Source organism: Osmia lignaria, chromosome 7, assembly GCF_051020975.1.
Source record: "Osmia lignaria lignaria isolate PbOS001 chromosome 7, iyOsmLign1, whole genome shotgun sequence".
In the NCBI taxonomy this organism is placed as follows: domain Eukaryota; kingdom Metazoa; phylum Arthropoda; class Insecta; order Hymenoptera; family Megachilidae; genus Osmia; species Osmia lignaria.
The window spans coordinates 11,446,970-11,473,998 of record NC_135038.1 but is presented as its reverse complement, the minus strand read 5'-3'; the positions used below and the strand labels follow the sequence as shown (position 1 = coordinate 11,473,998).

At 38.3% G+C, this 27,029-nt stretch overlaps 1 protein-coding gene and 1 long non-coding RNA gene across 13 annotated transcripts; one reads left to right on the top strand and one right to left on the bottom strand.

Annotated features, from left to right (window-relative positions):
* Window positions 1-48: 48 nt before the first annotated feature.
* On the top strand, window positions 49-26,937 carry LOC117609537 (uncharacterized). Of its 10 annotated transcripts, none has more exons than XR_013062412.1 (21): window positions 49-1,304; window positions 1,375-1,558; window positions 5,408-5,628; window positions 12,558-12,733; window positions 12,814-12,949; window positions 13,120-13,406; window positions 13,499-13,778; window positions 13,886-14,308; window positions 14,386-14,992; window positions 15,076-15,251; window positions 15,341-16,233; window positions 16,304-16,486; window positions 16,565-16,718; window positions 16,828-17,018; window positions 17,100-17,273; window positions 17,349-17,511; window positions 17,597-17,783; window positions 17,856-17,959; window positions 18,915-19,119; window positions 24,132-24,273; window positions 24,707-26,937. XR_013062412.1 is itself a non-coding variant. In XM_034336005.2 (20 exons), exons 5-19 carry the CDS (start codon window positions 12,925-12,927, stop codon window positions 18,132-18,134), a joined length of 3,876 nt encoding a protein of 1,291 aa, XP_034191896.2. In that variant the 5' UTR covers window positions 49-1,304; window positions 1,375-1,558; window positions 5,408-5,628; window positions 12,558-12,733; window positions 12,814-12,924; the 3' UTR covers window position 18,135; window positions 18,915-19,052. The 10 variants fall into 10 exon arrangements, 7 of the variants coding, with proteins under 7 accessions (XP_034191896.2, XP_034191893.2, XP_034191895.2 ...); XR_013062411.1 differs by having other exon boundaries at window positions 24,123-24,273; XR_013062413.1 differs by lacking the exons at window positions 24,132-24,273; window positions 24,707-26,937 and adding an exon at window positions 21,140-22,806.
* LOC117609540 (uncharacterized) lies at window positions 2,987-4,427 on the bottom strand. Of its 3 annotated transcripts, XR_004582617.2 has the most exons (4): window positions 3,942-4,427; window positions 3,762-3,831; window positions 3,502-3,680; window positions 2,987-3,377 (listed from the first exon to the last, which is right to left on the bottom strand). It is a non-coding gene; the product is annotated as an uncharacterized LOC117609540 (long non-coding RNA). The 3 variants fall into 3 exon arrangements; XR_004582615.2 differs by having other exon boundaries at window positions 3,762-4,427; XR_004582616.2 differs by having other exon boundaries at window positions 3,502-3,831.
* Window positions 26,938-27,029: the final 92 nt, after the last annotated feature.

The window sequence follows — 27,029 nt, the reverse complement described above, 5'->3', positions numbered from 1 at the left end:
ATGTCCTCTACACGTGAAAGGACAATGCACCAAGGTTCCCGTTGTGGCAAAGTTTAATGTGGATATAGTACAAAGCAATATGTGATACTCTTCCTTTGCGACGCGATGCCAGTCGAAGATTTACGGGGGGAAAAAAAAGAACAAATTGTCGACTTGTACAGAGTATTACATATTACTCAAATATTTGCCGTTAGACGGGAAGTATCACACTTATTTTGGAGCAACGTGAAAGCGAACGCCAGTTCTTTTATCGTCGGCTTAGCTCGATTAAGAGTGTAACGAGAATTAGTATTAAGGTATTTGATCACCTACGATTTTAATTCATTCTTCCATATTACATTTTTCTTAAACATGCAAAAAGAAATTCACAAAGTGATTGTGTACTTAATGGTACACAGGAATAATTCTAAATACTTTCGAACGATTTTATATTCACTTTAGAATCGTAAATATTTTATACATTTTTACGAACAATACGACGAAACGGTTTGAGCTATACCGATAAAAAAAAAGAACAGCTTGTATATTATGTAAAATTAGTGTATATATCATATACACTAATATACCCATAAAATTTGTAATTATTGCGCTAATCAGAGGGCGATTAACCCTTTATAATTGAAATGAATGGGCCTACGCTAGAGCCTGTGGAAATATTTTACCACAAAAGTATAGTAGATATATATATATATATATAAAAAATATATATTTATCTATGTAATTATTATTTATTGATCTTTATTGTATGCTGGGAATATTGAGGATAAATGAATATTGGGAGATGCTAGAGGCTGGTTGCTTTTTAATCATTTCCATTCACATTATTGTGATCATTATCGTTATCGTTGTCACTTTTCATGTCATTTCCATTATCGTTCTTTTATCATTCTTCTCTCGAATCAGTGTCTCATTGATTTGTTAGAGTTAATGTCAGAGTTTGACGAGAATCGAAATTGAAAAGAAATTGCTACAGGCCACTGATGTATATAGATAGAATGCCACCACTTTATAAAGTAATTAAGTATTTATATTCATATATATATATATATATATATCCATTATAAAATATAATTATTATATTTGTACAATATATATAAGGCAGCCATCTCCAGTGAAACATTCATAACAAGTGTGTGATAATATTTGTAAAACTTGATATCCAATAAACAATCTTATGTTCTTTACAAATCACTGTTTTAGCTGCGTTCCCGCTGATAGAGGAAAAATGAAGCAACGCTAAGAAGAAGTAAACACAATAAATGCTCATTTCTACGACCAACAACGGTAACAGTGAAAGGCGAAAGGTAAATTTTACGAAATTTTCAAAGTATCCCGCCAATTTTGACGAAGAAATTTCAAACCATCGTATTGTAGTGCCATCTATAACGAATGTGCTGCCATTTGAACGACTTGTGTTAATACGAACCAGCGAGAATAGATAGCGTCATCGGCTATCTTGTGCACGTTTAAAAAAAGCAAAGGACAACAATACGCGATCGAATGCGGTGAAAAAATCGGTGAAATGGTGGTGTTGTGTCGCGAATATATTTAGAACGAGGTAAGCACTTTATTTATTAATTAACGCATCGTTTCATTTGTTGCATGCCAATCGATCAAACGTACTACGTCTAACAAAGATTGAACATTATTTTTCACGATCGCATTCGTACACCTTAGTCGGTGAAAAACATTTTATACATTCCACTAGGTGTCTCCGCTGAATTACACCATCAATTTCTATGCATTTAAGGATGAAAATGTAACAATCTGTCGTTTAATTGCTTGACAATTTTTTCGCGTTCTATTTTCGAGTACAATGTCTTTTGGTGGATCATAACCTCTTTAAATACGCCACGCATAGTATCTGTGAATCGTTTCGCGTGAAGTACATACATCATACGACAGGTACGCACATATGTACATGCGCGTATACACGACAATGTTGTATGTATTTTTTATCATCGGTAGCAACTTACGATTTACCTTTGCAAGTAATTGAAAAAAAAAAGAGAAGAGACTGTAGTGTAGTGAAATTATATCGCATCGACGCGACAGTCGCGCTTTACTCAATTTAATTAACAAAAATTGTATAACTCGATACTCGTTTGACAGAAAAATTGAATATGTTCAAATATAATTTTGAATTAGAGAAAAAATTTAACTAAATCTAAACCATAATTTGCTATCGAGAATACACAATTTGTTTATTAACGTTAGACTTGAATTATTATTTCCATATAGAACTACAGTAATATCGGGTGCAATGTTTAATATTATTTCATACACATTTTAAACTACAACCGATAGTCAGACGCGTTATTACATTAAAATGCACACGTATCAACGATAGCCGCTCATTTTCGCGGGAAGATAAGTAACACGTGGTTCGCTGTGCCTTATCTTTTTCAAGAAAAAAAAGAAAGAAAGAAAGTATTTTATCCATTTGCTCTTACGGAATTCGTGAAGGTTTTTTTTTTCCTTTTAAGAAAAATAAAATGACGAGTATTCTGAATGACATTTAACGCGAATGTTAATTTTAACGCGATTAGGAAAAATATGAAATGGGTTTGAACATAGTCGCGATTAAATGAAGTGATTGAGAATTGATTTTTCTGTTGAGAAGCTAGAGAGGAAAATCCGTTCTCCTGGGGAGCCAAAATTCGACGGTGGCTTAATGCCCCGATCCCCCACCATGATCCGGCCTCTATTGATTGCTCTACCGCACTACTGCCCTACTTTTATGACTTTACTCCACCTCCGTATTCCCCTCAATTTCACTCTATCTCTCTCATACTTAACGTTTTCCTCATAGACACATGGGAATCATAGAGCTAGTTCCGTTCACCTTAAGACAGCTTTTCGGCCACATAGTTGCACCGAAGAACGCGTAGGACGTAGCTGGATTTAGCTGGAATTGAAACTTGTGTATACGTATATTAAAATAGTGGGTCTTTATTTGAAATGACAGTAGGGATTTTAGGTGAATTTCAGTAATACAAGAGAGATTTGTAAATAGCATCTACAGAGTACATGACGTAACGGTAGAAATTCGCGAATCCGGTCATAAATCTACAAAGCTTCCCCTCGTCCATAAATCGACTTATAATATTATGCACTGCCGGTATGCAGCCTATGCAGGATAGTCGTATGTACGTACGTACATACTTACGTACACGTGCGTGTGTCCCGTTCTTATCCTCATGTGTCACATGTGTATGCGGCATTGCGTGCACAGGATCAAGGCTACACGTGGTGCAGGTTTATTTTTGAAAAGCCTCTAACACAGCACTTCCGAAGGAACAAGGTTCTTTTTCCATCGTCTTGCGTGCAGCCTCGGGATATTTATACAATTTTCCATTTTCCATTTTCCACCTTGTCTGAAATTAAAATGATCTCTCATGGTAACGCTCTGATAGATAAATATACGGACGTAATTTCATTATTGGATATCATCTTGTACATTGGTTTCATATCCTATCGTTATAGGATATTGTTACTTACCGTTGCGTTAATTTCGCAGTGACGTAGGTCAACGCGATTTCAGACGCTTTGTCACGTTTCAGTGACGAAGCTTGTGTATCGTGTAGTCCATCCATTGATCCTGGTTAAGTAGTGGCGTCAGAAACTGGTTATACAGAAAAGCGTATGTCGATTCTGTTACGGATCTGTAGGATTTTCTTCTTCAGATTCCATATAAATGAATTATCGATGAATTATCGTTTAGATTAATAGTAGATGATATTCAATTATTCGATACCTACTATCTTGTTCGGGTATTTCGATCCTGTATCGGGTCTTTTTTATGAAAGGCTGTTCGCGTGCAATCAAGAGCTGTAATGTCGATGAAAATCAGTGATTAGTACCAAAGTAGTCCTCGTGTCGCAATGCACGGTGTTTATCTAGCAAGGTCATCGAAAGAGGGTAGAAACGAGATGACTCACGCGGGATTCGTCGAACGATGGTTTCAATAGTGGGCGGTTGGAATCGATCGGTTGGTGGATTGGTAGGAAAGAGGAATTGCCATTGAAGAGGAGTTGGGTCGAGAAGAGCGATTTTCGGTTGGCTGACACGCGAATCGTCGTTTCTCCTTCGCTACCTTCGTCGCGAATAGAAGCCTAACCACCAGTCACGCTAACCCTGCACGAATCGTCCTTCTGATTACACTGACGTCATACACGTGCCTACGAAGAAGGTTCTGTTAACCTTCTTTCGGAGAATTCCCGGCCCCACCAGCATGGAGATTCGATCGAAGGTAGTCGGGTACGAGGTGAAGGTCAAGTTCACCAGTCGGACTCGGCCTATCTCGATGATTCGCCCGTATCGGTGCAACCTTCTTCAACCTTTTCCACTTCTCGTTAACATAATTGAAAACGATGGAGAAATAAAATTATTTCGGTAGATATACATCATGGACCATAAATCTACGTCATAAACGATTAAGGGTGGACCAAAGTGTAGGAGCCCACCCTTAATAAATAAAAGACGGTCATTGTTCACCGACAAAATCTCGATAGTAGATAAAACGACGTGTAGGAGGCTCCTTGAGGTCTGAAGATAAAAAGTGGCCACAGTGGCCCTCGATTTGACAAGGGTGTAGCGTGTTTCAATCTCATAAGAAACGGAATTGCTTCTTCAAGGAGGCAACAAAATCATGTCTTTAACAAGCTATTTGCCTCGTTGCTTTTTTCGCACCCTATGGTATTCTCATCAATATTCTTTAAATAACTGAAATATTTGAGTCGTTGGAAGTTTCGCATCTTTCCATTCGCTACACTTGATTTAAGTCCAAATCAAGTTGTTGTTTGTCTCCTATTTCTTACTAGTTACGGTGATAGAAGTCTTGAGAAACTTGACAAACTTGAGGAACATGCAAGTTTTATCGTTGCTTTGAATCACGTGCAGGGTTACACGTGCATCTATAGCCTTGCAAAAGCCGTTCCAGCTGTATCGTTCCTGATCGTTTCGAGGAACACATTGTTTCCTGGGTATGAATTCTTAGTCATCCTACGGGTAAACAGGGTCACGTTACATCATTAATTTCTCCCCTATAGAAAGTGACGTTTCGTTAGAATTGCTCTTTGTAGCATGATCGTTTTAACGAGGACAAAAATTAAGTTGATTTCTTCGTTTCTTTACTTTTCATCAGAAAGACAAATAATTGTGATCCGAAGCTGTATTCTGGTTTATTACAGAATTTTTCTAATTAGTCTATTCGCCGAAGCTACATACAAAGAGAAAGTAATGTTTGCCCGATTTCCTGGAATCATCTAATTGATCGATGTAATTAATCCCTTGTTTTAGGATTTCATTTTTCTTTTTTTACCAATTGCGTCTGTCAGATCTAACTGTTTTTATACTTTCCATTTGTTTTATACGAGAAATTTATTTTTTATTTCGTTTTGTATAGCTATAGAAGAAAGGGAAAAATGGAAAACAGTCTGATAAGAAGCGGAAATTTGCGGATACTACTTGCACGTTCCTCGGATCACGAGATACAACGACCCTATGCCGCACGTGTCTGCTGAATCTTTTATAGACAGTCGGTGCTGCCTTTGTAAATATCGTAAGAAGATTCTATAGCGTTTCAACTGGTCAATTTCCTGGATGATTAGCTGCCTATAGCTAAAGGTTCGTTCACAGCCGAATAAGTATAAAATTATATATAAAAACATATACGATTCTCTTATTTCCAGTTGCATAGTATAAATAATAATCATTTATTCAACAATTTTGGAGTATACTTGCATGTATGCAAACTTAGCTTGACTACTTTCGATTAGAATCAGATGTATGTATGATACATTGCTGTTCTTTCATGTGAAAGTGCAAATTTCCAGTCAATGTGAAATGCACTATTATGTGTGAATAATGTAATAGCCGGTAGTAGAACGTACACGCTTTCTTCCATCTTCTTCTCTATATAAATGTATCGTGCCAAGGAATTATTACTGTTAGTCGTTCGTGTCAACGATTGATGAGATCATTCTTCTTGCTCGAAGGTCTTCTTCTATTCATTGTAAGGACTCTTACCTTTATATTTACAAATGGTGTTTTCTGCTTCTCCTTTTATTTCTATACACGCTTAGTAATAAAGAATGAATGGTACGCAGATAGTAGGAGGAGGAGAAGGAGGTATTTTACATATAAGGGTAGTAGTTGTTTGACTATTTAGCCAAAGGACTATCTATCTGATTGTCTGTGTTGGTGAAAATCGGTCCACGCGCGACGCGAGGCACGCCGTTAAAACACTCGCGTTATTTTTGGTTCAGAGGCCTACAGAGAGATATAACCTGTCAACTGCTCGAGTTACTTGCCTTCTCTCTTCCTCTTTTACGTTCTTTTCATTGATGCTGGCGTCAGAGACTATCCTGACGTAGACCTGGACCCAGGCCAAAATTGACCATTCCTCGTCGGCTACGTACTTCTTCGTTAAATACAGTTCACGTTGTTGTCGAACGGAATCAACAGGGTGTCTTTGATCATTCTTCCTATAAGAGTAGATAATGTAATAGACAAAAATTGTTGTAATCCATTTTTGCCTTTCAATTTCATTTTCATTTTCATTTTCATTTTCATTTTCATTTTCATTGAATACATTCGGATGTAAAGGTTGGATGTTAAAAGGACACGAAATGCAACTGTCGACAGACCGAGGAACCGGATACGAACGAACAGTATTGATCCGGCATGAGCCGAAACCGCTTCTCTATAACTCCTTTCAATTTCAGAGTATGTATTCTTCCAGCTTGTCCATCCATGAATTGATGTCCTATAACGAGTGGAAGCACGTGTTGCTTCTCTGATTTATTCCTTGTCAGTTAATGTTGGAAAAATAAACAGCAATTCATTTTCTATTATTACCTACCTATCTACCTACTTTTCTTCACTCGAAACGGTTGAAGGTCTTCAACATCGACGACTTTTGCTCTTTCGTTGGTATTCATTCTTTAACCGTATTCAAAAAATTTTCAATATTTTTCCCAATAAAATCAGTTAATCTCGTTTAAAGCGATAAAATACTCGTGTTACTGAATATAACTAGCGTTTGTGGAAAATATCTTGCGACAGAATTAAACGTCACACCGTTAATTGCTTATCGACTATGTATACTGGCCACGAGAAAGGGAGGAAAAAAAGCGTGAAGAGATCGATGGACGTAGGTGCTAAATATGCGTTGAGATATATGTATGTACATATATCTGTCGATAGATAGGTGGGCAGTGCTTGGGCATCGTCGTCGTGAAAATATTTTCATTATAAATAGCGGGTCCGAGCGGTAGGGAAAAAGCACTGCTGGTTTCGCGAGGCTGAATCCTCGAGCGATTCTTTCGTAGCGAGCGCCTGCTGGTCTGCCGTGTTTTGTCGTGGAAAATCTTCGAATCTTCCGATCAGATTACTGTCCGGCATTTTCTTTATTTTCTAACTTCTATTAACTTAATTTAGCTTGTTTTCAGGCATCGCATGATTGTTTTATAATATATAAAAAGTATTAATATTGATCCATCTTTTAATCTTGTAAGGCCGATTAAGTTTTAGGAAAGAACTTGGCCAATTGTTAAGATAAAGAAAAGTTAGATGATAAACGAGCTCGATTTGTCTTGTTCGTGTATTTCTCTGACCTATTTATTGGAATATGGGTCACGGGGTTCAGCAACCCTCCTCACCCGGGGGTCGACCACTATACGAAGTTGACCTGAATAAAATTTATCCCATGATTTCTTCTAACTCTTTGCTACTCACTTTAACGTGAAAGGATTTTTGCAAAATATTCTCGTCGATAATGTGTAGATATTCACGATACGAAATGAAAGTTTAGCTTCCAGTAATGTTGTAATAGGTGATCGACAGTACACAGGAGAATATACAAGGAAAATAATACAGTTTGGAACAGTGCCGACAGAGTCTCTTCATTGGCTTTTTAGCTGGCAAATGGATGGTGTACGGATGGTGAGGTGTACGTAACATCGCGTTAGTCCTGCGGTTACTCACGCTACTTTTCATATACTTCGAGCATCAGACATGTAACAAATTCATACAAATTCATCGTTACACGAGTTTCCGATGTTTATACAAGAAAAATTCAATCCGAAAAGGTAAAACACAGAAAGTTGACGCGGTCCGATCGTTTCCAAGAAGCGTGAAACACCACCGGAAGCTCGAGAATCGATATTTATAGAAGAGAAGCACGCGTCGATCGAAGTTCCGCAGCAGATTGTAATTTAAAATCACGATGAAAAATCTCAGTTGCCAGTTGCTTTGATAAATTTTAACCAAGTCTCGTCCGGTGAATCATCAACTGTTATTATATCGCATAATAGTGTACACGTTTAGGGATAGGCGGTTTCCGGGATGTCTGAAGGATTAATTTCGAAGGAAGGATTGTCTCGTTCCAAGAATATCAGTCTGCGCGTATACCTACTGTGTAGGCTCTATAGAGATTCTTGTTTCAAAGAGACGAAGAAATTTTAATCTTCGCTTTGATAATTCAAATGTTATTTCATCCTTTCATCTTTTGACCGCTAGACTAACCATCTAAAGAACGTGTATATGTAAGTACATGGCGTATAAGGTTAAGCAGAAGACGACTTGTCATTTGATGTAGGAAAAAAAAAAATGGAAAGGGAATGAAAAAGGTGGAGGAGAGATTTGTAGGTAAAACGGGAAGTTCAAAGAGCATCCAGATATCCTTATTCGAATGTTTAACACGCGGAGGGTGGCCGATGCGTCTGTCCAGGGAGAGTAGGTCGTTTCCATGGCGACAAGGGGTGCATCGGACTGGCACGTATCGCTAAACTGAACGTACCCCCCTGACGGCCTCTAACCTCCCCCATATATCCCACCTCCTGCGGAATATCCTACCCGTACTTTAGTTACCTCCTCGTGGCTGGGTCATCCCTCCCGTAGGAATTAGGTTACTTCCTGGAATTGGGTTCTCCCAATCATCTCTCGTGTGTGCGACAAATTTCTCTTACTGATCACTAAATCAGGTCAGTGTGCGTCTATGGGGGGTAAACGGACTCCATTTACACGATTCTAATTTTTAGCCAATCGGTATAAGACACATCGACGGCTGGTTTATTGCTTGACCAAAATGAAAAGGACTAATTAACACATTGCTCGAGGTCGAACGACTTCGCTGGTACGGGTGTGATTAATTCCGTTTCATTGATAATAGCCGACCTACTTTTGTCGACTACCTTTTTTATCGTGTTAAATAACCGACCAACAGTGTTGGTAAATCTTTTCTAGATTGTAGACAGTAATTTTCATCGAGACACGCGTTTTTACAGTTGCGAAAAAGGTGTTTACCAAACCCGATGTCATGATATCGGTAAACTAAACGCACCCTTCGGCCTTTTTTTAGCCTATCCCTGCTGTCCTACCATAGCGTATCCTTTTATCGATGCCCTACATTCTAGATGATTCTAGATGATTCAGGATGCGTCAAGTGTCGCGTGTTTAGAACGATCAAAGTGCTTCAACATCTCGATTATCAAATACAAGTTTAAGAAAAAAGGCCATAGAATCTGTTTGTAAGGTCAGACCGATTGTATCGCACAATTGGGCCGTATCTAAAGGGTTTAACCTTCGTTCTACATAATTCAAAGAAGATATTGAATCTGTGTACTTTCTATTTTCTTTCTCGAGGTTGTCACTTTGGTTAATCGAGCGTCGCCTGATAGGTAGTTCTTTTTTAAAATAAGGACACCCTGTATTATTCCAGGGGACACAGAGGTGCACGACCTAGTTACGCTTGGGCGTGTTATATAGGTCATAGACACCATTCGTAGCCAGTCATACGTATACACGTGTGTCCCGTTCCCTCTTTCCACCTATGTATGTTTCTGAATATGGATAATTTCCACGTAGATATACCGTTTTCCAAATGTAGGCTAGTCAGAGCTCGTTATAGCTCATTATGAATAGCAATTGTAAATAGCAATCGGAGGAATTTACCTATAACGTTGGAATAGTTAATTAAACCGTGATGCTATTCTACAAAGGATTTTTTCGTTTTTTATAAAATATCAACTGTAAATTACAGGTTGGGTGAGCAAAGAGCCGACGGAAAGGGTGCTTTGTCTCGCTTCAGGGGGGTTGAATCGCTTCTGAAAGAATATGCAAACGGTGGTATTATGTATTATAGGAGGAAATTTGCTATCTAGATGGTATCAGTTGGTTTGCGTGTGCATTACTAAGCAATTTGTAACTTTCTGCTTCGCCACGGTCGTGTGTGCGATCGTTGCACACCCTCTTCACCCACCGCTGGATCGATCATTTTCATTGAAATTAACGCGTACGGTAATTATTACTTTGCGTCGTCGTGTCGAAGAAAAAGTTTCTCTTGATTTCACACGAAGGAAGAAACGTTTTTACAACCGAACCGAACAGACGATCTACGATTATCGTTTTGTTGGTATAACAGAATAATTTACTAATTTATACGAAGAACTAAACGTGTACGATCTATGGCTTGTTTGCACGCATTTATTATTTGTCTTCGTCTTCTTTATAGCCTCGCAGATGGTTTCAATTTGCGAGCAAATAGACAGGTGTTACCCGGTATTACTTAATTTGCCACGAATTAAAACTATTCTCTTGATATTCAGCTTCAATCGTTTTATCGTATATGCCATGTACATATATACGTCGTTGAAAATTGATAACTAATGGGAAATATCTATCAGGATATCCCGCAAGTTTTCAAACTGAGAAATTAAATAATCGTATCTTCGGTAAACGATATAACGATGATGTGCCGCGCTATATACGATCATTTTCACTGCGGCAGTTAACGTCTTAACGAAGGCCGCCACAGTAGAAATGTATATGTGTGGTCAGACACGTTTAAATTCTTAACTACATACATACATATTGGGGATACTGGTTAATGGTTCATTTTTACATTCTCTACCATCCCATTGAAAGATAAGCATTAGCACAGCATTCAACTGTTTCAACTGGAACTGTGGTAAGAGAAAGCATGGCACACGAGTCTCTAATTAGAAGTATCGTAGGAACAGTGATTCGTTCGACACCCGGTACACTTGAAACACGCGCACGCGTGCACTTGCTCGACATTCTCTCTTTCTCTCTCTATCCGTTTCATTTTCCAGAAGCATTTTTCCTCCATCTATTCCCTCCTGATCCTTTTATTTCTTCGTTCTTCTCACTCCCGAAAAATCAGCCGCTTCTCCCGTTTTTTTTTTTCCCCCTTTAAGCTTTTCTTCATCCCCTGTTTCGTGTTCTCTGTCGCGTGTCTACCACTCTGTTTCTCTATTTCTCTTTGTCGCTCTTATTACCTAGAACCTCTGTCTCTCGCGCTCTCGATATCGTTCTCCTCGTCGAGTTTGCGATCAGAGAGACCCGTGACGGGTTTCTCTCTCAGTCTCTCGCGAAAAGCGGTTTCGTGGCGACGTACCGTTGTACTCGATAGATCGTGGCTGGTCCAGGTCCTCTCTCCCTCTCTCTATCTCTTTTTCTCTCTTTTCTCCTTTTCTTTTTCTTTTTCTTTTTCTTTTTCTTTTTTTTCTCTGTCCCTTTTCTATTTTTCACGACGATCTCTGATCTCCGATTTTTTCATTTTCATTGAGACACGAGCGAAGACCTGACCTATCTAAATTTTCATCGTTCGGCGCGGCGCAGCGCGGCGCGGCCGGTCCAGTTGATCTCTGGTCTGTTAGTCCGATACGAGTTGCAAAGCCGAGTTACAAGATGATCGTGGTAGGTGCGTGGTTCATGGGAGATGATGAGTCGCGGTAGGAAGAAAACGTGGTGGCTGGTTGGCCGAGATAACGGCGAAGAAGGGATTACGGGACGGCTGAGAAACAGTGTATTGCTATTTTCGAGACGCCGTGGAGCCTGGCCAACGCGTGAGTCCGGTTTACGGTAGGAAAAAGGAAATTAAAATGAAAAAAATCCAGTGAAAATTGTGGATGGGAATGGAAAGAAGGTGGTCGGTGATCCACGAGGATCGAGGATCGAGGATCGAGGATCGAGAGACGCGAATCGTATCTCGTTAGGTGTGTTGTTTACGTAGCCGTGAAAAATATCTTCTTCAAGTGGTAGATTCGATTTAAAGACGAGGTGAAAGTTGATCTTTCTTTCGATCAATCGATCGATCCCCTCTATACATAAGAAACTAACTCTTCTTTTCATTTGCTGAAACGAACTGATTTCATCGTATTTCATCTTGTAAGGATTGCTTTTAGTTTAACGACTCTAATCCATCGAATGCTGACGTCAATCTACCCTTTTATCTGACATTGTTTCCTTTTTCACATGGGCTGCTTATGAATCGAACTACGATTTCAAGTATGATCCTAGTAACTCAGTGTCTCAAATCGAGCGGGAAAATTCATTTACAGTGTGTAATCGTGTTGGTGAGGGCTTTTGTGTTTCTATAACGCGTAACACTGCTTGCATGCACGAAGAATTTGTAAAATCTTTTGCCTCCTTTTCTTCCAATGCTAAAGTAAATGCTGAAATAAACTAAAAACATGATGTTTTTTTCTTGTTCACAAAAGTGACGATCCTCGTGTTATATCTGCTTACAGAGTGTACGATGTTGGAAGGTGGACGTGCAGTGATCTGGCTCCTTGTATCAGCCCTACAAGCTGCACGCCACCCGAAAGATTCACCTACTAACCCAGTTGCACCTGTTTGAACCCACCAGTTGCAGAGTCCTGCACCGTAACCCCATGACGCGTTTAACACATGGCCCGCCTGGAGAGTAAGTCTTATTCACGCTCACGATTTTTTTCTTATTTCCTCCTTTTATTTCGCTTATTCCTTGTCTTTTTTATTAACCAGCGAACAAGCATCGAAGACTTAGCCGACAAATTTTACAAGAGAAACGTTCACATTTTCTCACCCGTTATCCAATGGTTATTGCTAATTACTAGATTTACATGTGTCAGCTGTATGCAATGGAGTAAGGGTAAAAAAGGTATCGACACACCCTAGTTTCTTGTAATTACTTTATTTGAAGGAAAAGTGATCGATTAGTCATGCGAACATTCCGCATACGGCTAGGCATAGAATAACGCGGGCACTAACGCTTTAAATGATTATTAATTAGAGAAAGCAAAAGTCTGAATAAAGATTTACTTGTTGCAGTACCAAGTATAGTGGTGCATAAAGGCAGCAGGTCGCACAGTCGACCTGATAGTCCCACGGTGGTGGTGCGAGGAGGAATGCCATCAGTGTCATCCTCCAGGCAAGGCTTCGTCGTAGGTGAACGCTCGAACGCGTTGCATCGGAATAGTTCAGAGTCGGATATGATAGACGGGAATGTCAGTCCGAATGTCGCCACTTCTCCAACATCGAATTCGATCCAGCATCGTGTATCGCCCTCTTGTCCCCCCGATAAAACGGACACAGAGAACAAAAACTTTCGTAACAGGGTATGTAAATATACATAATGGAGGATCCCCTTTTTAATTATTTCGTCTGAAATCTTCTTTTTCTTCTTCATCATCTTCTTCTTCTTCTTCAGACGAATACGAAAGTGAAGCTGTTGGTTAGGAGCCATGCTATGAGAGAATCGACCTCTCCACCGAGAGAACCGCAGAACGGTTCCTCGTCTCCGCATAGTCCTCAATCGGTGGACGGTGAAAAGAAACTCTCCGCGGGTAACCTGTCATCGTCTAATTCCACTAACGCGAAGCTCAATAACAACGAGTCAATGTTCAACAGTAATCTTTATCCGAATCAATCCCCGAAGCAAATGCGTAACACGGCCACTTCGCCTACTTGTCGAGCTCCATCGCGAAACGGTAATGTTTCCTTCCTCAACATTTATAGCAGAACATTTATATACAACGCTCTTGGTTGTGATCTTCAACGTAAAATTCAATCTTATTTTTGCATTTCGTTCGGGTAGGTCAATCTAGTCCTTCTCAACTTCATTCACCAAAGAATCATACATCTCCAACGAACGGCAATAAGTCGGAGAATCATCGTTCCAAGATGACAGGCTCGAACGTGATCCAAAAATACAATAACTGCGTGAAAAACAATCAAAACGATCGACCAGGCCTGCTACAGACACCCGTATCCCCATCGAAGTCTGGTCAGGCGTTACAGCACTCGCCAAAGAGCACGAACCTGGCCCAAAATGCGCAAAACAATCAACAAAAATCGGAACAACGTAGGCCGAACACGTTGAACATTTGCAACAACCACTGTAACAACGCACAGTGTGGCAATACTCTGTCTGTGAGCAGACCAGGCTCGAGGCATAAATTGAGGCATCAAAATTCTTCCCAGGGTAGTTTCGACAGTGCTTCACCATGCCTATCGCGAGGTTTGCATTTTCTACTTTCCATTTAAATATTTTGAATATTTTTAAACTTTTCAAGAGGATATCCTTATTTTTCGCAGATAGCAGTACGGAATTGTACACGGACAGTACCGGGATAGATCTGGAGCATTTCATCGCGGAAACTATAAATCGTAATCAAAAGGATCGCACGGTGCTGTTGAAAATAGAGAAAGACTTGATAGAATTTGCGAGGGATAAACAGAAAGTCTGTCATAAATTTCCAAACATGTCCTCGTACAATAGAATGTTGGTACATCGCGTGGCCGCTTATTTCGGAATGGAACACAACGTTGATCAGTCAGGTTCCAGTGTCATAGTTACTAGGACAAAGAACATGCGAATTCCGAATACTCGTTTCAAGGAACACATTAGAGACGATTTAATTCTGTCGGAGGAACCTCGTCGAAGTATTTTGAAACGAGATTCCAGTTCGTTCGAAGACAGTTTCAATTTCAAGTCCCCTGACAGGATGTCCGGTGATTATTGCCGACAAAACAAGAGTTTCGAGGAACGAGAGGAGGAATACGAACGCGCTAGACGAAGGATATTCAAGGATAGCAGTGGAGAGAGTGGCGAAGTTACTTCCTGGCCATATTGGTCCTCTTCGGAAAGTTCTGATGCTTCTGCGAGATACCGTTTGTTGCATCCTTCGGACCACACCATCAGGTAAATGTTCTATCACCTTCACTTTTTCCCCACCATAATCAATCAAAAATTGATTATGTGTTTTTATCGATTATATGTAACAGACAAATGAAACTCACGAAAGGAGAATCTTTTGATGGAAGAGAATCTTGTCGAGGTTCTATATTGAGGCCATCGGTTTCCAAGTCGTTCAGTTTTGGTGGTTACACCAGGGGTATGCTTTCTAGAGGGGACAGTGTCACATCTACTCACAGCGCAGGAGCTCGACTTATGAAGCAAGGTTTGCCTTCCTCGTTACATCGCAATCAAATTCTTCGTTTTTTAAATAATTTTTATATTTTTGTAAGGTGAAAAATGAATTTGTTGCAGATTCAGGTGCTAGTATGTGTTCGCGACTGAGTCCTTCGAGTAGCGGTTACAAGTCACAAAGCCAGCGTAGCGACGCAACGATATCGCCTTCTCCTTCGCCATCTCCTGTGGCAAACATGACGTGCAGTCATACCCAAGTATCTAGTCAGGATCTCGCATCGCCAGAGTCTAATAACCAAACGGTAATGTGGGCAGTCACTAATATATCCAGTGTACCGCCTGGTAGCATTATCATAAACCCCCAAACCAATCAGCCATACACGAATCCGGATGGTTCGATTTATCGATTCGATCCGGAGAATCCACCAAAATTTTATACGGCTCCATCCTCGCAAGAGAACAATGGAAACAACGCGTCGCCTGTTAAAAGCGTAGAAACATCCGAGCCATGCAAAGTTACGAATAATATAAAGAATGAAAATAAGAAGAAATCACAATGCAGCAAACATGCTAGTAGCAATACAACTACAGTTACTCGTGTGACAAACTCTGCTACGTCACCGAGTTTGCCATTCACACCGCCGCCACCGCCACCACTACCACCGCAACAACAGCAAAATTTAGGACCATCGCCATTACAACAGCAACATCAGCAGCAACATCAGCAGCAACAACAGCAACAAACTCTAGTCAAATCGTCATCGACGATGCAAACTTGTAATCATAACCAAACAGCTCAACCATATTCGACTTACCCACCTACCTCAGATACATACAACCACGGTGTTTTTCAACCCCATGTGGGTCAGCAGACTGTGATGATGGCTCCTCATCCGAGTCAGGGTCAGGCGAACGTTCCGAATAATGGTCAAGGGGATGTATACAATCAGAATTCAATTTATACGAATTATACAGCAGTACCTGTACAGCAAGGACCAGTATCGCAAACAACAGTAAGATGCTTCTTTTATAGATTAAAAAATACAACTTCAATAAGTCGTATATATTTATTATTCCATTTAGGAAGTAACGGAATTATCGGGATATTTTATGGGTATGAGTATCTATGATCAACGTGTGGCAGGAGAAAATCACTCTACACCACCTCATTCTTATCCACAACCACAGCCATCTGCGAATCAGACAATGCAAAGTATGCAGACTATGCCACAAAATTATTGGCAACCACCACCCAATTCAATGCCAGTACGATTTATTTTATCTCCTTTTAACGTAATTTAACATAACTTGGTGTTATATTAAATCGACACACCCTTGTTTCAGCCGCAACAAACAATGTATTTTGTACCTCCACCTGGTGCAGCACTTACAGTTAGTCAGGGTCCAGCTGATAGGCAACAGTTGCATCAACAGCAAAGATTCACGTCAAATTATTCTTTTAATGCACAAACTATGACTCCTCCGAGCCAATCAAACTGTAAGACGCTTTTTTTTTCTTCATTTTTTTCATTTTTTTATTATCTTTCAATGAAGTCTTTAGACAATATTTGTTTATCAATTATCAAATTATATCATTCGAATTCTAGCTAATTATGTGGGCAGCTATCCAGTACCTTACAATTCGATGCCTACCGTGACACCAACACCAGGCGATTACACGTACCAAGCTCCGGTTCACATGGTCCCCACGTACTACCCACCAGGTCAAGCGACGATTCAGCCACCACCTGTCATGTATAGAGTACCTACTCCACCAAATACTCCAACTTCTAATCAGGCAATTAATACTATTTTATCTAATACTACCATAGAATCTGACAATCAAAGATGTTTTACTAAATTTGCAATTTATTTATAGATGTCTGGAATGCCATTGATGTACGTTAATTCTGGCAGCTATCCACCACCAACAATGGTATCAAATGGAACCTTCGGTCACCAAGTTGGGCATAATGGCACGTCACCGGCGCCTCCTGGAACGTACATAACTCCCGCGCTGGTTCCTAATCTGGTTTTCAGGCAAAATGTTCCTGTAAGACTTGAAACTGTTACGTTTTCGGGTCGGAGTTCATTTTAATATAGTAATAATATTCAACAATGGCCATAGGTTGTTGCCGGTGTTCGAGCTTCGACACCAGGCAATTCTCAGAGAACAAGCAGGTCGCCGACTCCAGCACACGAACTCTTCGGAAGTGGGAGCGGGGACAGAAACGCACAACCCCAACCACGCTACCCACTGCCAATGTATCAGGGTGTTCATATTGTGCAAGGTATGAAACGTACACGGCATACGTTCAAAGAAATAAGTAAGAATTCTTTTTACGGATTTTTTTATATAGATTTCGTTCTTTACAGGGGATATGAGATTGATGCATCCAGGAGTACCAGTTAACCCGCGGTTGCAATATGCACCAATACCATCACCACCAGTTGTTCAGGGCTGTCCACGACCTTACAGACCACCTTCGTACTCGTCGAACGCCTCAGGCGCTGGTACACCCACCTCGTTTGATGGGAGAAATCAGAAGATTCGTAAACAGAGGTGGTTTTACAAACTTTACGAGCAATTCAAAGTTCGATGTTGCATTATTCCATAATATAACTTATTTATTAGGTCCAAAGTAACACAATTACCATCAACCGGCGCGCGGTCCAATCTCTATCAAACACCTTCCATGCCATCGCTTTCGTCTAATGTACCGAAAGATATCAGAGAAGGTAAGAATCGGCATAATGTATCGTTCGATTAGATGTTCGCTCGGTACGTTGCTTGAAAGTTCTGTTACATTTTTACCTTTGTTCCGCTTATGAAGAATGTAATGGTGACACAAATTTTTTACACGTATCTTGTGTCTTCTTAAAAGCGAAACCTGTGGAAGACAATATGATATAAGGTACAGAACTTCAGTATAAAATACTACAAAAGAAAACACGGTATTTACATCGTAACATTAGGTGCTTCTTCACACGCGTTGATTTCGCTTCAATTGATATGTGTTGTTCGTGTGAAAACGTGCCTGGAAAATACTTCCTATTTTTATCATCTGCTTTTATCCGCTTTATTATTGAAAATTCGTAGAAAAGTAAAAAATAGGAAGCATAAGTTTTCAGTGCACTCGTGACTGTAGCACTGTACGCTTACACACTCACGCGCACAGGTTTCTCTAAGTCACTTTTTTTCTACGTTTATTTATTGCAAATGTATCGTGTTACGATGAATATGTTCACTGCACAACGATATAGGTTTCTTTTTTTTTTTTTTCTTCTTTTGTCGCTTGAATTAGCATGACCGTTTCAGTGCCATAAACGATTATAAGAAGAATGGATAAAGTCTAAGTACATTGGTACGATGGCACCTATTTCAACGCGGAACCACAGCATCCTGGCACTTAAATGGTTACATCAGTCTTATGCTTTGTGTCATACAACAATTAAAAATAGTTACAGCAATCGCGAGAAATTTTTAATTCAGATCTGGATACATCTTTTTCTATCATACACATTTACAATTCATCGCGTGGAGTCTACACGGAATTAAGCTTGAAATCAGCTGTTACCAATAGATTCATTTAATGCAATCCTGATTTGCACAACAATAATTCACTGGCATTGTATCGTGAGGAACACGCGAAACGAACCAGCCGTGCTCTCAGAAATAATATTTTACTTACAGGGACCGTGAAGGTGACAATCACCAGTCGAAATCAACTGGTACAGTATTAAGTACCTGGGCCAATATAGGAACGAAGCACCGGCTGAACGTGATGAAAAGACAATTGATTCGTTGCAAGCTGATACACAAGAAATTGGAATGGCAGCTCGTGGTTCATCAGTACACACACGCGCGCACGTGCGCATATTTACACAAAACACACAAAGTACACAATGATCCTTATTATTAATATTAACTATACTTTTAATTAAATATTTAAGAGAAGAGAATATATAAAAAAAAGCACACACTGATAGAGTATAAAATTCACGTGTTACAAAATTGAGAAGAAACGAACAAGAACGAAAACACCTCTATGATAACAAAGAAACGGTTATGCGCGTATCTTTTGATAAGAAAAAAAAACGGGGAGGAAGAATGAAAATATCAATATATGCCACGTTGATTTCGTTCACAGTATTTGGATAGAGAATAGTATGATAAAAAGATACATACAGATTGTTTTACAAAAGGATACATACCGTGAAAAGTGGAAATTCTTCGTAGCGAAGGAAATTGAAAAATTTTTTATCATTTTGACATTTCTGGGACTTCGTATTCAAAGTACAAGCAGTCAGAAATGAAGGCATTTAGCTTTTAATTTTTCAATTTTGTTTAACCATGGAGAATTTATGGGTTTCACAGTGTATTTCATTTTTTAAGGCAGTCTGTATTTATACGTATGGAAAGAGAAGGTTTAATGTGTGCATTGTTTTCGCTGTAGAGCACGCTTAGACACAGTGGGTGCACACCGATCAGAGTTACTTGAACAGAATTTTAACTATTACAATTATTATATATATATATATAATATTATATATATATATATATATTATATCTGGAGATATTTTAATCGCGGTTTTATAGATACTATATGAATGTGAGATTTACTTTTAAGGAAAAAAAGGTACTTTTAAAAGTGAACACAGATAAAAATACACAGGGATTTCTTGTACATACAAGATCCGTGTATAATAATGATAAAAACTAATGTACGCGCATTACAAAAGTACACGACATACTGAGTACGTTTACAGCATAGCTGCAATCCGTTCGGAATATCTGGATTTGACTCAACGTTCCTTTTTAAGGAGTGATCATTGCTCACCGATTCTTCCATATACTGCCACCAAACGGTTGCATTAATCTCTCAAAGGGAGTGACAGTGAAAAAAGAAACGAAAGGAAGAAATAAAAATTGCTGCCAGTTACGATTCATAGCCACACGATCAAATTATTTGCTACCTCAATTTTGTATCAAAAACTTTTTAGTCTGTATCGGCCTTTAATAGAGTAACAATTTTTCAGAAAATTTTTCATTCTCTTCTGTTATTTAGATAAAGGAGTATTGACGTATTCAGGCATGTTCATTGTTAATAAGATTCTTTCTTTTTTGTCCCGTTCAATCATTGATATTCAACGTCGCTTCTGATCTCTGTACGATTACTTTAGTCCAAGTTAATGTAACTCGAACGAACGTGTAAACGTATTCAGTACATGGTCTATCTAACTAGTTCGACACAGTAGTTAAGTAGCGCGAAACCATCACAGCTTTATATCACAAAAAGAGAATCTATCTCTTAAATATTTGAAATTTTGTTCTTTCTTTTTCTTTCTTTTTGTCTATATTAGGGAATTGATGAAAAATGTAATCGAACATAGGACGCATGTTCGTGATATTTTATTTCCAAAGATTAAAGTGAAACGCGAGAGCGTGTACAGTGTTAACTATGATTCGTCTTCCAAGCTTCACAGCACGCTTCTGTATCTCATAAATGTCTCAGCTATGTAAACAGGTATACATTTCATGCCCTTGTTCTGTAAGGAATCAATATGTCTATCAGTTTGACAGCGGTGATGGTAACGCGTGATCGTCGTAATTAATAATGTTTCCGTCTGTGAAAAAAAAAAAAAAAAAAAAAATGAATCTGCGGATCAACGTAGACGATTCTTGCGTCATTATTGTAAATTGTTGCGTTCTGTACTTCGTTAATAATCGTTCAACCCTTTCGTTATGGAATTCATATAATTTAAATGAAAACTTTCAATTTTGTAAACTCGTAAACAGTTTTTGTATTAAAATGTAGGTCATAGCGAAAGGGTTGACGTGAAAGATGTGTTTGTTCAATTTAAGTTCAATGTATGATGAATCGTTTCGTTCAGCGAGGGGTGTATGTTGTTCCGCAGGGGATAAACCAAGTGGAATCCATCCAGAAGCTTCGCTTACGGTGATTGTACTTCAGGACGTAGGTGAAGGGTGTGCCTATCTTTTTATGAGAAGTCAAGCGTCGAAGAACGCGCGCAATCGCTACCTTTTATCTACCCTACGACAACGAGCGAACTAAAAGGAGAGGGCACTATTACTTTCTTCTTAAGTGGAAGCGTGATAAATTAAATTAAAAAGTTGTAGGTTTAAAAATCGCTGGACAAAACATGAAAGAAAGGAAGAGAGAGAAAGAGAGTGTATGTATGTGTGTGTGTGTGTGTGTGTGTGTGCGAGTGTATGTGAGAGAGAGAGAGAGAGAGAGAGCTGAACGGAGATATCCAATGTTTCAATTATAAAGAGATGGGCGCACAACCGTAGTGTTTAACTGTACCTAAAATCGTCGTAGTGATTAATGAAGATAATTGTACCTATAAAAAAAAAAGAAGACAGTTTACGAATCTCTCTAAGACACAATTAAAAAAGAAAATGACACAGAATTATCGGCTATCCGAGAGAGAAACCGTCTGCAAATATTGTTGAGTGTTTCATTATATCATCAAGTTATCAAGAAAGGATAAATAGAAAAGGATTTACAGCGTGATATAAATTTTAAGTACGAACGGTAGTTTGCAGACAGTTACACTTACGTCTAGCAACCGAACGAAAGTCATCATTGCAATTGCACACTCACATTTATTTATTTTTCATTTTGCTCGTCGTACGCTTTTATAAGGTCGTTCGATGGATCTGCTGCGCTCCTAATTCATAATTAACCCTTTCATTGAAAGGGTTACTTATTTTTAATAGTGACTAAATTGCTTATTTGAAAGTTCAACAATAATTATAGTTTCGTTTTGTCTCCGTTTGTTGATACTTTTAATTAATACATGAAAAATGGAAAATTGAAGTATTAGATTTAAAAATTTGTAAAAAGTTGAAAGATGAGTCAACAGATTTATCGAGGGAATCAGAAGGGATTTCGTAACATCGCCTGGACTATTTCTAAAGAAAAAAACGCGAGCGGAGAAAAGAAGAAAGAGAATGTCGAGGAGATTGGCTCGAGGAGTATTGAATTAACGATACGAAAATACGATCGAGAAGAACGGGTGATAAAAGTCCGCAAGACTTCAACGTTCGTTTCCTACTATTTTTGTATGCATAACGTAAAAAGGAGATTGATGGTAGTGAGAATAAACAGTTCAAGTATGAGAGAGAGGGAGAGGATGATCGAAATGGTGAAAATACATAATTGAGGATGAAAATTGAAGTACGCGTGAAAGATTGATGCTTTTCGTTTATTTCCCAGGAGTTGCTATTTCCTGATCACCTTACGTTGATCGCGTCGCTCATGCCTTTTTCAGATCACGTGTTTTTCTTTCTCTTCTTTTTTTCTTGCATTTTCTGTACTCAGTTAGCTCTGATTCTTGATACTAACCCTTTGCTACTTCACGTATGTATACGTTTCAGGCACATATCTGTAATATTTTGATTCGAGTACATTTCTATTTTTCTTACGCTTTGTAATAAAATAATTATTTTTTACAACAAAGATCGCATAACATGAAAAGATCGAAGTGCAAAGGGTTAAAGAAGGAATAGGCATCGGTGCACAGCTGAAATTTTTCTTTTTTTTTTTTTTTTCAAACAAGCATAATTCTAATTAAAATTGTATCGTTCGTCTGTAGAAGTTGATGCTTCGCGAGAAGTGGCGACAATTTTATTTTAATCCTTTGGTTATGGCTAAGTTAGATTTTATGCATCACGTACTATTTTTAAAATTAAATCAACATCACAAGTTAATTTTAATTTTAACAAATATCATTAATATTCGTCGCTTCTTGCATAGCATCTACACAAGTAGCGTTAGTAGATCGGAGATCGGTAACTTAATCATAGTAATCTCGCATTCATTCTTTATTTTTTCTTGAAAACTCTGTGCGGGACGCAGAAAACAAACATCGATTCATTTGTTACCGATCTTCTTAATCGTCTAGCTGGCGTGAACTCGTTGTTTCGTTGACGAAAGTGTATGAAACGCGATGATTATGGTGAATATATTTGAAAGTTCGATCTCGATTGAATTGAACAAGGAGGACGAGTTCTGAGCAAGTTGCATCGCATATTTCCCTTCTTTATAAAATATACTTGATTAATTTATCGTTTCTTTAGTTGGACATATCACATGGGATAGGAACAAACGATGGCTGTGCCTTTATGCTTAAATATTATATGTTAGATGATTTTTTTTGTTTTAATCTTGATCCTTGTTCCTTGTCCTCCGTTAAGAATTTGAATGGTAAATCAACCAAAGGTATCTTATGTTTGTTAGAAAATAAAGGCAAAAGATCGTCAAATGTATTCACTGATTCTTTAGGAGGTGCATACCGGAATGAGATGTTAACTCTTTGAGACTCAAAAGGATTGAATCTTTTATTATTATATTATGTTGATGCAGAAAAATTTGTCATATCTCGTATGCGTATACAGAAGATTTTGTGTATTCGAGAAAAAAATCAATTTTGATTCTCAGAGAGTAGTAAAAAAGGTAATTGAGGAGACGCGTGTGTGCGAGTTGAAAAAGAAGGGAACACCATGGGAAAAATTAAGAAAAAATCGAAGAATTTGTTTATGTATAGATCGCGAAGGTGACCGAGAAGGTGAATTGCAATTAAATAGGAATCGTATGGTAGAAACAAAGAGCTACACTACCAACCCAAAGATGCACAACATCATAGAGAGTCGGACAATTTGATAGAATTCATGTCAGTCTAATTATATTTCTTGTTATATTATATACATATATATATATATATATATATATATACACATACATATATATATATATCATATTTTCCAAAAACGAATTATATATAATTCAATAAAAAAGAAGACACTCTCGTTTGATACTTTGCGAGATCTCTGAATTATTTCCATGATCTAACGTGTATTTTTTTTTGTTCTGAGTATGTACAGAAAAGTGCCGGGGCGAAATTGGGACGATAGTCGTCCCTGAGTTATTGCGTTCCTCGAGCGGCGGCGGTGTGAACTAAAATTTAAAAGTTACGTGCAATGGCGTTCGAGTGGGAACAGGAAATCGAAGTCCATAAAAAATGAGGTAAATAGATTGGTTTGCAGTCTATCGTTTGCTAAAGTTACTGAAAATCATGTATTTTTTTTCATTACATTCGTTGTTTAACATGATACGTAATAATTTGGTATATGACGATGCGAATCGTGTAACTTTGGACAATTCGATCTAAGTCACATGTTTGAAATCGATTTCATATTATTATTAACAATATCCAGGAAAATCGACATCAATGGTATTCACAAAAGTTAAATTTGACCAACAATCAGTTATAAAATTCTGTTTTCGAAATTAATAAGCCACGAAAAGTATTGTGTCCCGAAGTTAGCGTCGCATCGTCTTTGTCCTCTAACGTCGCGTCGTGTCAGTCTTACTCGGTTTCTCGTACGGTTAGCATCGGCCGGTAAACTTGTCTTATAATTTCGGGTTTTCTGTTTTTTAATTAATGCTTGTGTGTTAGTAATGTGTGCAAGGAGTGTATGAGTAAGGAGATGACAAGAGTAACTGATGACATCGAAAAAATCAAAGCAGCTTGCAGAGTTTAACAACCAACAACGCACGCTACAATTTGTGAGTCTATTTACTTTTTCTAATTCCAATATGGCGCTGGCGGTAAAAAGATGAAAGCATCTTTGAATTTCGTGAATCACTTTGAGCTTAAATGGTTATTCTGTAGTACTTACGTAGTTTGTTTTGGGTTATTGAGACGACGTTTTATTTATGGTTACAAGGTTTATTACGTTCTTCGTTATGTACATAAATTCGTTGTAAATCGCTTCGGACAAGGGTCCAGAGAAACATTGCGGGACGTGAAGAAGAATACGCGTATTATTATTTTAAAAAAAAAGTACTATAAGTATAAGCATTTTAGTCTCCAATGTCGCTATGAACCAGTGTCACAAGCACGACGAAATGACAACGCTCGTTGGTTATTTATTCGTCGGGCATTTTTGATCTGACACAAAAATTTTGTGAACTGTTGATCGTTTGAAATTATTGCATGTGATAAGAGACTACCAAAACATCGTGACGCAGAACCATCCTAAATTTGTTTATGAATTACATTTCCGTGAAATTCGTAATATAGATAAAGATAAAGATTTAAAAAGAAATATAGGTATGCGGGACGATGTTTGTAGTAGAGCTAGACTGGTCAACGAACGTTAGTTCACAGAAATTAACTGTTGTCAGGATCAAACATTTCTATAAACCGAAATCAACTTATACAATTCATTTTTTTTTCGTCTTCTAAATTGTTTTATAACAATTAACGTATTACGAGTGTTACGTTTGCCTGTCTATCTTCCTTTTTTTTCCGTTTCCTCTTTATGTGTAAATTTTACGACTGTACCCACCACCATGTTGGACCCAGTTACGCGAATGTCTTGGCAGCGTTTAAGACCCGATATAGAGGAACGACTCTTTGTCGCGCTATACTGTTACTCTTTTTTCCCAAAGAACAAAGAAAGAAAGAAAGATATACAATCGCAGCGATATCGCACGACGAAAAGTCGCTCGTCTGTATCGAGCCTTAGTCTGCCCCGTTTTTGTTCACGATTAAAAACTATAAACTCTCCACGCGGAATATCAGTACTCCCTCGTTTTCCGATTTTTTTTGCAATTTTCTGTTTCGAAGAAAAGCAAAAGTAATCGTAAAAAGAATACCGATATTGGAGCAGCACCTCAATTTAATTAAACTAGTTTACGTTTAAGCGTTATTATGAATTATACGCTCGCTTATTACCACACTCGTGTGAGGATCGCGTTGTCGCAGATACGAAATACCTTCCTAGTTAAGAATGAAATTAAAAATTATTATTGCTTTAAACATCATGTTTCCTTTTTTACAACAACGTAAATTTTATCCTTTGAATAATAGATAAATGATTGCCGATTAAGCATTTACTGTCGCTAAACTCTCGTTCATTTTCCTCGTTTCTGCGGCAACGGGATTTAATCTCACGCGACACGAAGCATTTTTGCCTCGTAGGAAACACGTAGTAACCAATACATCCCGTACAACTCTCTTGTTGCTCGTCAGAAGAATAATTATTCATTAGAACGTACAGGGACGCGTCTCTGACCGATTAACGGAAGTTGATCTTGTATCTGTAACTCGTTTCTGCTTGATTGAATAGTTAGAAGTAAATCCTGTACATGTAATGTATTTTCATTAATGATTCGACGGGAAGTTGTATTTTTTCTAATACTCTAAACCGGTCGAACGTGAATCTTGTCTTTGTTTTATCATTTATTTTAATATTCCTACGAGTTGAAATGAACTTTGTGTATCGGTCAGAGAACGATATGTTTTGAAAGGCGAAAGAACGTAGAAATATGAGAAAAGATAGAGCCAAGGGTTGCTTTATGACGTGCCAACACTTGCGAGGAAATTGAAGAAGAAAAAAAGAGGGCAATGCTTAAAGTTCACTGAGGCGTTTGATTCACTTAAACAGTCCTCTGCTTGCTAGTTGATTTTATACCTTAAACGCTAGACTGAGTTGTTCTGCACGGCTGATTTAAGTTAAATTACCAGGGATGATTGTCTACGGACAACAAGTATCCGTGTAGTTTACCTCTTTTTTTTTTTTTTTTTTAGTGCGGCTGCTAGGTTAGCTAGGACAGCGTATACCGGACTAGTATACAGTATGTATAGAATAATGATAATAATAATAATAATAATAATAATAACCATACGATAACATAATTGTATATATTAAAGTTAATCCTAAGGGATTTCGTGTCGATTCGTTTTTAAAATTGTCGAGTTTTAGACGCTAGGA

Excerpts from the sequence above, each read along its gene's own strand:
- LOC117609537 (XM_034336002.2), top strand. The coding sequence starts at position 12,925 with ATGCAATGGAGTAAGGGTAAAAAAG. Across the intron at positions 16,234-16,303 it reads GACCAGTATCGCAAACAACA|GAAGTAACGGAATTATCGGG; the intron begins GTAAGATGCTTC and ends TATTCCATTTAG. Across the intron at positions 17,019-17,099 it reads ATACTCCAACTTCTAATCAG|ATGTCTGGAATGCCATTGAT; the intron begins GCAATTAATACT and ends ATTTATTTATAG.